General features: G+C 43.5%; 1 protein-coding gene across 7 annotated transcripts in view; it reads right to left on the bottom strand.

Moving 5' to 3' along the window:
* Window positions 1-101: 101 nt before the first annotated feature.
* The window catches only part of LOC144009970 (A-kinase anchor protein 7-like), a 17,125-nt gene continuing 4,034 nt past the window's right edge, over window positions 102-13,192 (bottom strand). For 5 of the 7 annotated variants that reach the window (XM_077509981.1, XM_077509980.1, XM_077509982.1 and 2 more), the window contains 5 exons: window positions 12,622-12,782; window positions 10,708-10,820; window positions 10,088-10,134; window positions 9,056-9,156; window positions 102-2,521 (listed from right to left, as the gene is read on the bottom strand). In XM_077509981.1, the coding sequence (XP_077366107.1) occupies window positions 2,305-2,521; window positions 9,056-9,156; window positions 10,088-10,134; window positions 10,708-10,820; window positions 12,622-12,782 (639 nt within the window). In that variant the 3' untranslated portion in view covers window positions 102-2,304. Of the gene's footprint in view, window positions 2,522-2,543; window positions 5,764-5,851; window positions 6,038-9,055; window positions 9,157-10,087; window positions 10,135-10,707; window positions 10,821-12,621; window positions 12,783-13,192 lie in introns of those variants that run through there. The other 2 variants (XR_013281112.1, XR_013281113.1) reach the window with 2 other exon arrangements.

The following is a 13,192-nucleotide window of genomic DNA, read 5'->3' as shown; positions in this document are numbered from 1 at the left end:
TTACTTTTGACCTCAAAGAACACTGTAATATGGCTCCAACATAGTATGTATCAAAATGTCTCCCTTTCGTAGAATCGTGGCATCAAGTCGGACAAAAGAGATTGCTTGGAAACTCGCATCCTTTTATTGTGCACACATGACACAACCACAAAACACGCTCGACGCCCTTGTTGGAATAACGGAACAAGACAAAGAATTGTATCACTTGACAGAGAAGACTTAAGAATGTGGGTCAGGAGGACAAGGCGTGTGCATTAAAGGGGATTTGACGGCGCTGGTGACGAGACGACGCTGACTCGAGTGTTCATTTGCGCGGCGCATGAAAAATTCAAATGCACGTGGCTACAAATGCTGTCTTGGGTCCAAAAATGAGTCCAGCTTTGTGGCGAGCAGCAGTCGACGACATCGTTGCTCTTCAGGAGACGGGAAAAAAACTAAACAAAAAACAAAGCCATTCAAATGGATTTTTGCAAAGACACATTAACAAGACAAAAAGGTCATGACATTCAAACTGCCCCCCTGCCACTTTTATTTTTTTTTTTCCCCAGGAGCAGTTGACAAGTTGTCAAACTTGAAACGTGCTCACCACGGCCCAACATTCACAACGTTGAAGCCAAATCAAAGTAAACAAACATTGTGACCAAAGTTCTTCAGCAAACAAGTGAAAATCTTCCTGGAAGCAATTTAAGAAGAAAAAAAACAAAAACAAAACTTCCTGTTGACTTGCTCACATTAACAAGTCATTCTCATCCCCATCATTGGTGTCGACTTTTTGTCCTATGCTAACTTTTTTTTTTTTTTTTTTTTTAATATCCTCCTACCAGGGAAAAAAAAATATCGTCCAATCATGTTTATTTTGATATTCCACAATCTTTGTGAAGTAACTGGAATACTGCAAAAGACATTTTTGAAAAAAAAAGAAAAAGTTTTTATTTTTAAGCTATGATGTGTCCACTACAGAGGACACTTTAAAACTTAAATGCTAGGCTCAAATACAGTTAAAATAATTCAAACAATACTTTAATGTGTTCTTAAGAGTCTTATAGAAAACATGCTAACAACTAGGAGTGTTAAAGAAAAAAAAATCGATTCGGCAATATATCGCGATATTACAACACGCAATTCTCGAATTGATCCAATAGGAGGCCAAATTGATTTTTAAACATTCATTTTTGGTGGAAAAATATTCAACAAAACATAATACTTACGCTTCAAACCAACATGGAAGATGACTTGACAAAGTTTCAGATAAAGAAGAGATTTTTAAACAAATCTTACAGTGTACAAGTTTACTGATTAGTATTTTCTAAATTTGTGTAAAAAAAACAAAAAAACAATCGCAACAATTGACTTAGAAATTCGTATCGGGATTAATCGGTATCGAATCGTGATGAGAATCGAATTGTCAGGTCCTCGCAATTCACAACCTTACTAGCAACATTTCAAGCCGAAATTTGTTCAATAAAAAGTGTCACTTTTCCTCTTCCCTAAAAACTGAGGGAAGCCATTTTCTTTTATGATGCAATCAAGGCCACACCCCTTCACATTTGCTATGTCCTCTATAGAGCACAAAAGGAAGGCAGGTTTAAAAAGGTCCACTGCAGAGGACAAATTTCAATTGCTGGTAGTTAGGAGGAGATGAGAAACTCGATGATTTCACAGCTAAAGTTCCAAAATGATTTTTTTTTTTTTTTTTTTCTCATCGACTAAGCAATCATTTGAAATGCTGGACAAAATGGTCAGAATAACCCAATTTTGTTCCCATCCTTTTCAAAAATATAAAATGCAAACATAAATGAGATACTTTTTCCCCACAAAATTCCAACCTTACTACTTGTTGCTGGTCAATGTGAATATTTCAGCAATCGATCGCACGACAGCCTTGCAAGTCAAACAAATCTGGTTTGGAAGAATCGGACAAACGGGACGACGACTGCAAAGCGCCAGACGATCCGTCTCGTCGCTCGCACTTTCACGTCTTGGAAAAATGTGGGAGGGGCAAAAGTATTCCAAAATATCCATCTGTCGGTGGGATTTTGGCATTGTGTGGAAGGTCGACTGCTTGCTCACGCAAAAATATGCACATTAATTTCTCTCGATATTTCCGGTTGGGTTGAAAAAGGACAAGCTGTGCTTTCAAAGCTCGTCACCGTCTGACAATCAGGAAGCGACTTAAGAGTAGAATATTAGCACGTTAGCATATTAGCCAAGACAAGGTTGTGGCTGCCTTGCGTCTTCCGTGGGCCCGAAAAAAACCAGCCAGCTCACCCAAGTCCAACTTGGCAAAGTGTCTTTGCCGCCAGCTCACCGCTCGTCCAGATGAACTCGGCGCGACGTCACTTCCCGTCGTCCGTGGCGGCCTCCGGCGTTTCGCCGTCCGTCTGGCCGGCATTGGGCCCGCCCCCGTTCTGGAGGCTTTCCTGCTTGTACTGCTTGAGGGCGCGGCTGACGGCGTCTTCCACCAATCGCTTGCTGATCCTCAGCAGCTCCGCCTCGTCGGGCTCGGACCGGCGCCGGCGACCTGGAAACAAAACAACAAAAAGAAAAGAAAAGACGACGCCATTAAAATGATGACGTGATTATTGGTGCAGTGATCTGATGCGTGTTCCGAATCATTGAAGAAACGTGCAAGGCGGCGATCAACATGGCAAAAATGTTCCCATTTGGCAACTTTGGGAATTTGAGGCCATTTGGAGAAGGCGACAAATTGTGAGCTGACTTGACTGCCTCGCAAAAAAAAAACATGTCTGCTTTCATTAGAAAAGATAAGAAGCAATTTGATATTTCAGTCAAGAGTCACTCGGGCTGGGTCGAAAATATCCATATCGAATCGATATCCCTTTTCATATCAAATCAGAAAAGCATGAATCGATACGACGGTAAGAATTGGACATCAAAAAAACTAAATGTGATTATGACTGTGTGTCTCTTCTAAATGTGTTTGGACTTATTTACTAATCAGTGGATGTCACGTTTCCCTGTTTGCTATTTATTCAAGTCGACACTCGTTTGAAAGCTTGCGAGGACAGAAATTGACGGATACAATTCACTACTGCACTCTGGGAAAAAATAATAATCAAAAAAAAAAAATCCTCTCCACACCGTCTCTTTTTATTTGGTTTTCACGCCCCAAGTAACTCTAAAAATGACAATTTAGAATTACAACCTTAGTATAAAATCTGCCACAGAATGTAAATGTGATTTTTTTTTTTGCCACTTTATTTCTACAGTGCTGTGGCTGTAATTGATTTCAATGATTATTTATGGTCACTAAAACATACATGAGACATGATGAATGCAACTATTGGAATCAATGTAAAAGTTGATATTCTGACGAATGCGCCAAGGAAGAGAAACAAGTTTGCTACTTGTGGGAACGTCTTCCGTATAAAAGTCAAATTTGGGACTGAATCCAAAATCAATGAGAATCGTAAATGGAGTGGAATCGATTTTGGAAATCTGAATCAAGTTGAGGTCGTCGTCATGCAAAAACGATGGCTTGATTGCGTTTACCAATCCACATTTGACGCTTTGCGACCGACCGCTCAAACCTGCAACAACACAAGCGACATTTGTCACGCGGCGAGCGGCCAAACCATTCGACAAAATCGGCAGCATCCCCAAACGAAACGGACGCCAGCCACATCGTCCGCTCTCCTATTTCCTGTTTGCCTCAATAAAGTTTTGATGAGAGCGCCAATCGGTCAAGGGAACAAAACAAGGCAAAAACTTTGATGGCGTGAAAGACTCAAGCGAGTCCCCGCGTAACCCTGGCAACCGGCGGCATCAATCTGGGCATCCATTTTGGGGGCCTGCGGTCGGTCGTCATGGCGACGGGAGCAGACGTCGTCGGAAGCGTCACAAAGCGCATGAAATGACATTTTGCCAGGAGACACGATATCGTTTCAAAGCCGATATTTGGACGGTTTGCGTCTCGGCCTGAACGGCTCCAAACGCAAACATCACTTCACAATCGGGCTGCCAGATTATGGGCAAAAAAAAATGATCATCGACATTATTTTGGCAGTAACTGAAATCACGATTATTCAAACAAAACAAGAACATGTTTAAGCATTTCAAATATGAAGACAAACACTATAGAAGTTCTTTTTGGACCAAACAGAATTTCTAATCATGTTGTGATAACCGTTGAAAAAAAATATGAGGACAAATACAATTCTTTGAAATCCGATCATTGAAATAAACATTTTGCCAGCCTGTGAAATGAAATGAAACGTCAACAGATGAACTTGATGACGAAGACGCCCGTCGAGTCAACGGTCACATTTTTACTGGCCAAATTCATCTCACTCAATTCATGCTTGTGCCACAAAACGACAGCCGCACACACCTGCTGCTTTTTTTTTTTTCAATTGCAGATGACACTCGTCTCAAGACAACTGCATGAAAAGATCCTTTCAGAGCCTGCAAAATATTCAAAATCGGCTACTCCTCATCCAAAAGGGACATTTTGACATCATCAAATCAATCTGCTACTAAATTCAAGTGACTTGATGTGGAATATCAAATACATACGCTTTGTTTTGAAACACTTTTTGTACTAGTTTGCACAAAATTCTTGAATTCCTCTAATTCCGTTGGCGATGTTAGCTTGCATGCTACTAGCTCATTCACTGCCATTGACGGAAAAATACGTCAAATGATACATTTTTGCTGGGCTGGCAGTGAACGTATATACTCATTTTTTGGTATATTGTCACTTGAGAATTCCATATTGAATTGTGATCAATCATTTTTGGTGACTACACAAATTGAACATAACTTAACATTTCGTGCAATGTACTAAATATGGAATATTTATATTAGTACGCATATTTCTGCATTCTAGAGGTCACACATTGTGTTCATCTTTTTGCTTCAATTTTCTTGGCTTCATATTACAAATCGATATGCTATTAAAAGACATTGATTTATTCACAACCAGGAAAGAGATGCCAATGTTTCTCAATTGATCACTTTGGCTTTCATAGGAAATCACAATGTCCCACTGCTGTTGAGGAGCTATTTTTAGACAATCGTCCGTCCAGTTGGGCAACATCTTGCTGCGCTGGCAACCTGCGAGGGACACGCGCACGCGTTTGTCCTCTTTTGTGGACGGCCCCTCCCCCACTCGCCAGTCTCGCCTCCCAGCGTCTCTTCTCGCTTTGCCCCTTCGTCCGTCCGTCCGTCCGCCTCTCGCAAGTAGGCCACAGCGGCTCCACTGTTTGGAGCCACGCAGCTGCGAGGGAGGCGCAGCGACGGCCAAAAGAAGCACAAGCGCTCATGCGACATCGCATCCTCGGGCACCCGCACAATAACCGTAAAACTCCCGATTGGAGCCAGGGGCAAAGTTTGCGTTGATGGCGCACAATAAAGCAAATATGGCGGGCGACTAGTTTTGATGGAGGTTTAAAGGACCAGCACGAGTCAGGATTCGGGTCCCGCTAGCCTGGACGACAGTCCTCGTGAAATCCGCAGAAATCCAAAACCAGCACATTGCAGGAGAATCAATAAATAATAACGATGTTTGGCGAGGTAACAGCCCGCATCGTCAATTTGACGCTGATGAGCGACACAAGGAGCAGGCCGGCCCATGTGACCACTGACCGATCCAACACCAGCACTGTCAAGATTTGCGCTTCAAAAGACAAACGTATGAAGAAAAGTATTCTTTACAGCCTGTTGTGACCGTCAAGATTCAGCCGAGACGTTCGGATCACACTTTGGGACGCCCAACCAAGACTTTGTTTGTCTGCCGTAAAACTGGCAAAACAAAACAAAAGACAAGGAAACATTGTCTGATATGGAGAATGTCATCAAACAAATGTGAAATTCCATCGAGCGGCCAAACCTTCAACAGGTGCTCGACTCAATCCAAATGATGAGAAAGGGAAGACGAGATCGTCCGTCTTGCTCGCGATCGTCTCTTCCCGTCCACGTTAGCATGTTGCGCCGACAAGCGTTGTCGCGAACGGATGATGAAGCGCCGCTTCAACGAGCACGTCGGCTCACGTGGCACTGACAACATTCTGGACTGCTACCGGCAAAAAAAAAAAAAAACACATCAACTCTTGCGGAGTTTGACTCTCACAAGACTTGCTGACATGACTTGTGACTTTCGGGCTTCAAAGGTTCCCTTTGCACACACAACACTCGTTTACAAGTCGGCCATTGTGCGAGCAGGTCACATGCTTAACGCACTCGCGATCCCGACAACCTCCGGCGTCAAACTGCCGATTCGATTGCCCCCCAACGCGCAGACACAAAACAAACGTTGATTGTCGCCATCCGCAAAGGGAACGCGGACACGCGGCAACGCCGAGCGCGCACACACACTTACTGATTTTCTCCTCCGTTTGTGAGAAAGGGAAGCAGCACAGCTGACCCATGACGCCTCTCCGCCAGAACCCCCCCGCCCCCCCCCCCCTCTCTCTCTCTTCTTCTTACCCCCCCAAAAAGCAAAACAGATTTGGGCGGCAGTTGTGCAGTCGACTGCTCTTCAGTTCGCAAGACTGGTGCCGCCCACCTTCCCCACCCCCCGAATAAATTCCTTGTCACAAGAAGAAAAAGGATTTCAAAAAAAGAAATGGCCTCCGTCAGAAGAACGAAGGCTGCATGGACGACCAAAATGAACGAGTGGCTAAAGCGCTCGCCTCTTCTCGCTTCACTTTGCGCCGAGGACGAGGAGGAGGAGGAGCAAGAGAGGGGGGGAGGGATCGAAGGGAGGGAGGGAGGGAGGGAGGGAGGGAGACGGCTGCTGGTGGACGCGTGTCGGAAGACAAGATGACCGTCGGTTTTCATGCTCGCATGTGCGTGTGTGTTGGGGGCACTTCCATATTTAACAGCATGCAAAAGGGCGGTTGGAGAGGAATAAAGCAGAAAGGCGGTGAGGTGAGACAGGCGGTGAGACAGGCGCCCCCCCCCCCTCCTCACTGTAGCTTAAATCATGTTTGTTGAATGCTCAATTTGTATTATTGAGAGGATTTTGTTGGTGTGCATGCGATATCATATACAATATGAAGGAACCATAAGTCACTTTTCAAACATAATCCATTCCAGAAAGCTGTTCTAAAAGTGATTTGTTCAAAATCCAAAACAATGTTTCCCATTATAATTAATGCAAATAATTTTAATCCGTTCCAAATCTAAAAGAAACTTTTTCCAAGTTTTATTTTTTATTTTTTACTATTTTACACCATAAACTGCACTGTATACTGTTTACCATAAATACAAAAGGGTAGAAATAGTTTTAGATATCCTATCTAAAATGAAAAAAAAATATGCAAACATTTCTTTTTGAAATTTAATAGTTCTGCGTACTACTTTCCTCTTTTCTTCACTAGCTTTACCATTTGCACTTGCTTTCTTTGGACCCATGATGAGGCGCTAATACACGATGCAAAACTAAAAAAAAAAAAGATTTGCATAAATAACGAACGAACAGGTGTGCTCCAAACGACCTTTGAACACGGATGTGCTACGGAGGAAGCATGCTGGTCATTCGAGTTCGCTCGGCTCCCGACTGAGTTGCGTTCAGGTACACTCGGTTTTTTTCACTTTGGTTGACAGCCCAATTTTTGGATGAGTTCTGAGACTTAAAATTCTCAAATTTTCTGGTTGAAAACCGATTTGGTTGAGAACAGAAGCGTTCGAAAACCGAGATTTGACTGTAGGGTAAAAATGCATTTCAAAAGCTGAGTTTATTGGGGTGTTTCATTTCATACCTTCTGCGATATTACCGCTGTTTGGTTTTTTGGGTGATAAAAATGTGAAATTGAAATGTGACCCCCAGTGGAGCCCAATCATTCGCTGTGACTCGTTCCGATGTTTGCCACTCGGCCACCAGGTGGCAGTAAAAAAAAAAAAAAAAAACATGCAAACAAAAGAGTTTCACTCAACTAGTGCAAATGAGCTCGTCATGTGCAACATTTGCAACGTGGATGCTAATCATTAGCTCCATTATTTGTTGACACCTTTTCAGTTCCGCGTCGACACATAAGCGGCTTCTCAATGTTGTCGGATGGAAAGTGACAATCAGTCAAAGCTGTTTGAGTGCTCCAGAGGGAGGAAGGGCACACCGAGCTAACGCTAACGCTAACGCCTTTCCTCCGTGGGATGAATTGAGGATTACAAACGAGTGAACAAGGCGAAAGGTGATTGAGTCCGGAGAAGCGCGTCTCCGCCTTCCCTCACACACGACAGGCGGGGATGCGATTTGCTGAGCTTAAACGTCTCATCGAGTGATGCAACACGTTAGCGTCCGTTAACACCCAACGTGATTGAATAAACAATCCGTGGCGAAACGTGCGCGTGGGTCCAAAGTGCCCAACGCGTCACTGCAGGGCGCAGGTACGAGTGAGGTGTGACGCTTGCTTATCATGAAGCCTTTCAATCATTAAGCGCACAAAAGCCAAGCCAGATCGCAAGCCTTTTTTTTGTTTTTGTTTGTGGAGTCTTGTGAGAAGGAATTCGGGCCCTTTTTCTTGTATTACTGTTCAGAAACTAAAAGGCACGACTCACCCTACAGTGATCAAACAAAGCGCTTTCACATCAGCGCAAAACATGAAATGTTTGGAACATAGCATGCATTAGAATATTGCAATTCAATTCATGCATTCATTTGATGACAATAAATAATATTTATTGTCATCAAATGACAATGCTAAGGTAACACTAAACTAGCATTAGCATTAGCATGCTAACTTAACATTAGCATGTTAAGCTAGCATTAGCATGGCCAGGCGGGCCGTTCCCGCGAGACCCCCCCCCATCCACAGCCACGCGCTGGATAGGAACTACATAAATACATGTTTGCTTGTTTGTTTGTTTGTTTTTCTTGCTAATAGAGCAAATGATGATTCCGGCCCCTGTCGCTTTTCAAATAATGAGCAAAGTGACATCTTCATCCTCCACAAGATCTTTCACATGTGCAGAAAGGGTGTCATGTGGAATACAAACGTGCCCCGCCCCATCTAACAGAGCCCCCTGGTGGCTGCATATTGCAGTGCACCTGCCATACGTATGCGTGCGTGCGTGCGTGTGTTGGCCTACTGACCGAGTTGCAGCGACGTCTCCGTGTGGTAGTAGCCGTCCTGCTGCTTCCTTTTCAGCATGGAGCAAAGATCCAAACGCTCCACCGTCTGGTCGCCAAAAAACCTGCACGCCAATCCAATATTCACTTTTGAGTCTGATTTGAGTTGAACCATTTTCCATTGATCCTGATGTCAAACGCAAGGAAGCAGTGCTATTAGCAGCTGAGGTGTTATTGCCAACAGATGCACAGAAACATGACCAAAAAAAATGCACATTTCGTTAACTCGTTTGCTCCAAAAAACATATAAATACGTTCTATTTTAAATGTGTTCCAAAGACAAATTTATGTTGTTTTTTTTAATGCTAGAGCATACAGATGGTTCTCAACTGCAGAGAACAAGTGAATCAATGGTACTAATTACAAAAATGGTATAGGTTACATCTAACTCATTTGCTCCCAAAAATTGATAAATATTTTCTATTTGAAATGTTTTAAGTGTCCCACGTTTTTTTTTTTTTTTTTTTTTAATGCGAGAGCATACGTAAGGCTTTGATGCAGCCTCTATACTGCAGAGGATGGTTGAAGCAATGGTAGATATTACAAAAACGGCCAGCGTGTGGCAGCAGAGTATAAGAGATCAACCAGGGCCATGTTGAAAACGGGCTGATTTCCACACAATTCTAAGCAGATTTGTGAATCATGATGAAACTTAGCTATATTCTAGTGGCAATTGCTGCTCAATGCAAACAGAAAAAAAAAAAAAAAAATCACTTTTTTTTTTTCCCTGACGAAAGAAGAGACTTGAATCTTTGCTTTTGAAAGGTTCCATGTTTTTATCACAATAGAACACAATATTGTGCGTGTCTAGCAAAATCAATCCAAATCCCGTAAGAAGAGCTGGCAGCGAAGGGGTTGTTGCTGCACGGAAAGTGAACGAGTTCATCGATGAAGTGTTGACAAGTTTACAAGACGACACTCACAGCTGTGACCAAAGTGTTCGTTTTCTATCGGCTGTCACGACGTGCAAGCCGAACTAAAGGCGAGCGCGCCTACCTGCTGGTGTAGTTGGCGTACAGGGAAGGGTCCACGCGCTTGATACCCTTTAGGGAGAAGACAAGGAAAGAAAGAATCGGATCACAAATATCCTTGAGACATTTTTTTTCATGGGGTTTGAAAGTCTGCAGGAAAGTCCTCATGTGGAGTTTTAGTGGCGCTCGTGTAGTACCAAATTTTGCTGCAGCAGGAAGCAGGCGCTTGCTTTTTAGTTCCCATTTTGGAAGGACGGTGGAAGCACAAGCAAGAGAGCGAGACAGCACTTCCAAAAAGCATTCACAAACAACAAATTGACCATAAAAAGGATGGAAAATGTTCCTTTGAATCGTGCTCGTTGCCGTCACATCGGCGCTCGTTTCATCTTTCACTTGATATGTTAGCATTAAGCCAGTTCATTTTTGTGGTTTAGTTGCGCATGCTACTCTTTAAGTACACAATGTTTCATTTGATTTTGTTTCCTGGCTCACTTTGACAGTTGGCTCAAACCGAGACTGAGCGACAATTTGTTGTGCGAACGCCAAGGAATCTTTTCTTAAGTGTGTTCCAACACGGAAAGCGACGGCAACATATTTCAGACTTGCGCCGCCTGCGTGCATGCGTGTGTGTGAGGTGTGCTGTACCTGCGATCGGAGCTTTGGAGCTCTGGACAGCTTCATAATCGTGAGATGAGGCTGGAAGCCACGAGCGTCGTCTTCCACGAGACCTCGCTCCTTGAAACCACCGCACAGCAACTCTAAAAACGTACCACGACAATTGCGCGTCACCTCAACGTTGACATTTGTTTTTGTTTTTTTTAAGGACTCTTGAAGAGGCAGCCTCAACCTCGTTCAAGGGCTGAACGATTATGGAAAATAATCTAATTGCGATTTTTTCCCCCCCAAAAAATGAAATTTTCTTTTTCAAGGTCCTTTGAAATGAATTTTTTTGACCCAACATAAAGTTAATTCGAATGAACAATGTCAAATCTATTAAGATAAAGGCAAATGAAGCTTAGTTTTTCCTATTAGTTACAATTTACCACTCAACATATCCAACTTTTCATGTTGCATGAAACAAGACATGTCAACACTGCATTTATAAATAAATGAATTCAGTATACATATTAAATGTCACTCCAGTCAGTAAACTCACATGCTAAAGTGCAGACAAAGTAAAATTCTACCTGCTTATATGACATAACATCTCCGATTTGATAAAAAAAAAAAAAAAAACTCTAGCATTCTGTAGCAATCCTTGTGGATGGGTCGTTTCCCACGGTCTGGATGGGCCGTGAAGGCAACACAGAACTTGTTTTGGTAAGCTAAGTACGTTTGGAGCTGTTGTGCTCTGACGTGGTTGCGGACAACAGTTAAATGCAAATTGTCATTAAAGAGTTGTTTGTTCGCTGCTTGGCCTGCTCAGTACATTAAAGAGGCTACGACAGCTGCATCTAAACAGTGAGTAATGACGACCAATAATTTCGGCCGTCCTAATCTTCATTCATGAAATGGAACGACACAACATATGGCCACCCACACGCCTATTTAGCCTCAAAATAAATATAGGACAACTCAAATGTATCAGTCGCCTGTCGCACACTTGCGTGTACGGTACTCAGTTTACAAAGCGTGCGACACATCAGCCTTGCTGGCATAAGGATGCGGCGTGGACGACGTGCGTCACAGGATGCCAAAGTCCGACCGAGGCAAAAGCAGCCTTGCACAAAGAGACAGGCGGATATTTGAAGAAGGGCCAAGGGCCCGCGGGGGAGCGAAAGGTTAGAAGGTAATCAATAACGGCAACGGAGGCGGCAGACGGCAGGACGGCAGCTTCAAATTGCTGCCCCCGTCGCCGTGTCTAAAAACAACAACGGTGGATGTGGACATGCAGCAGCGCACGCGCACGACCGCCGAGTAGGCATCGCTTGCATCTTTCCAGAAGAAAAGCTCCTCCTCTCAATTGCCGCAATCGTTCAATTCAAGCAACACATCGGGAAAAATGTTTCCATGTCTTCAAACATGAAGACTGCAAATAATCATGAAAGCTGAAAGCAGATTGAGGATCCGAATAACGACAACCGGCATCATCGTTTTTGAAGTGGTTCACGTCATGGCTGTGACGTCACGCCAGCTCTAACACGACACTTCATTTCTCCCACCTTATCTGTCAAAATGGCGGATCGCGGCGTCATCAAGTATTGGCAACTTTTCAATCTGTCTGTGGGTGAGCTCACATACTTGACATGGTGCATGTCCAAAGGATGTCGGCCTAAGTACTTGGCATGCCAGCTCGGACGATTTGGCCCAACGGAGGAAGGAGGATCCTCTTAAAAAATCATTTAAAAAAAAAAAATCATTCCAGCTTAATATCGTGAGCCAAAAGCCCAACACAGATAAAACAAACAAAACAGGCAAAGACTTTGGAATATAGGATATAAACACCCGAAAAAAGTAGTCACGTAAGTCAACACACATTTCATAAATACGTCTTTAAATTCTTAAAAACAGATATGGAAGATATGTCAACTAATTGTTCAGTGCGTGTGTGTGACTGACCTGCCAGGCAGCGCAGCACCCGCGTGTGCGGTCCCGGGTCCAGGGCGACGAACACCACGTCGTTTCGGAAGTGAGCGACGCCCGAGAAGGGCAGCACCAGCTCGGCCCCGCCCAGCAGCTCGTCCAATGACGGCTCCACCTGGGCCAGCGCCGCCGCCGCCCTGACGGCAAACGCGCAAACGCTAATCCTCGCTCTGCATCCCTCTCGTGTTACATCATGACAGAATGTTGTGATTACTCATCTTCTGCTGGCTGCAGATTAAGCGGCGCATAACACGCATTTTATCCCATCAAGAAGGTATGAAAACACAAGATTTATTATCCAGGCATGCTTTTTTTTTTGTGTGCATTTACCCTGTGAAAGTTTCTCTTGCTTTATCGTCAACAGATGAGCACAATCACTTTCTTTCGATCTTGCCTTCAATGTGGGCAAACACGCACGCCACAAGGTTATTTGAAAAAAACTCAAACTAACTCAATAACTCAAACAGAAATTCAAAAACATTTTTGTTAACAAAGCGAAAATAAAAATGAAGATTAATGAAACTACATTACATTTACAAAAACGACC

This window comes from Festucalex cinctus, chromosome 21 (assembly GCF_051991245.1).
Source record: "Festucalex cinctus isolate MCC-2025b chromosome 21, RoL_Fcin_1.0, whole genome shotgun sequence".
In the NCBI taxonomy this organism is placed as follows: domain Eukaryota; kingdom Metazoa; phylum Chordata; class Actinopteri; order Syngnathiformes; family Syngnathidae; genus Festucalex; species Festucalex cinctus.
Note: the sequence above shows the minus strand (reverse complement) of the source record. Positions and strands in the feature narration are given on the sequence as shown.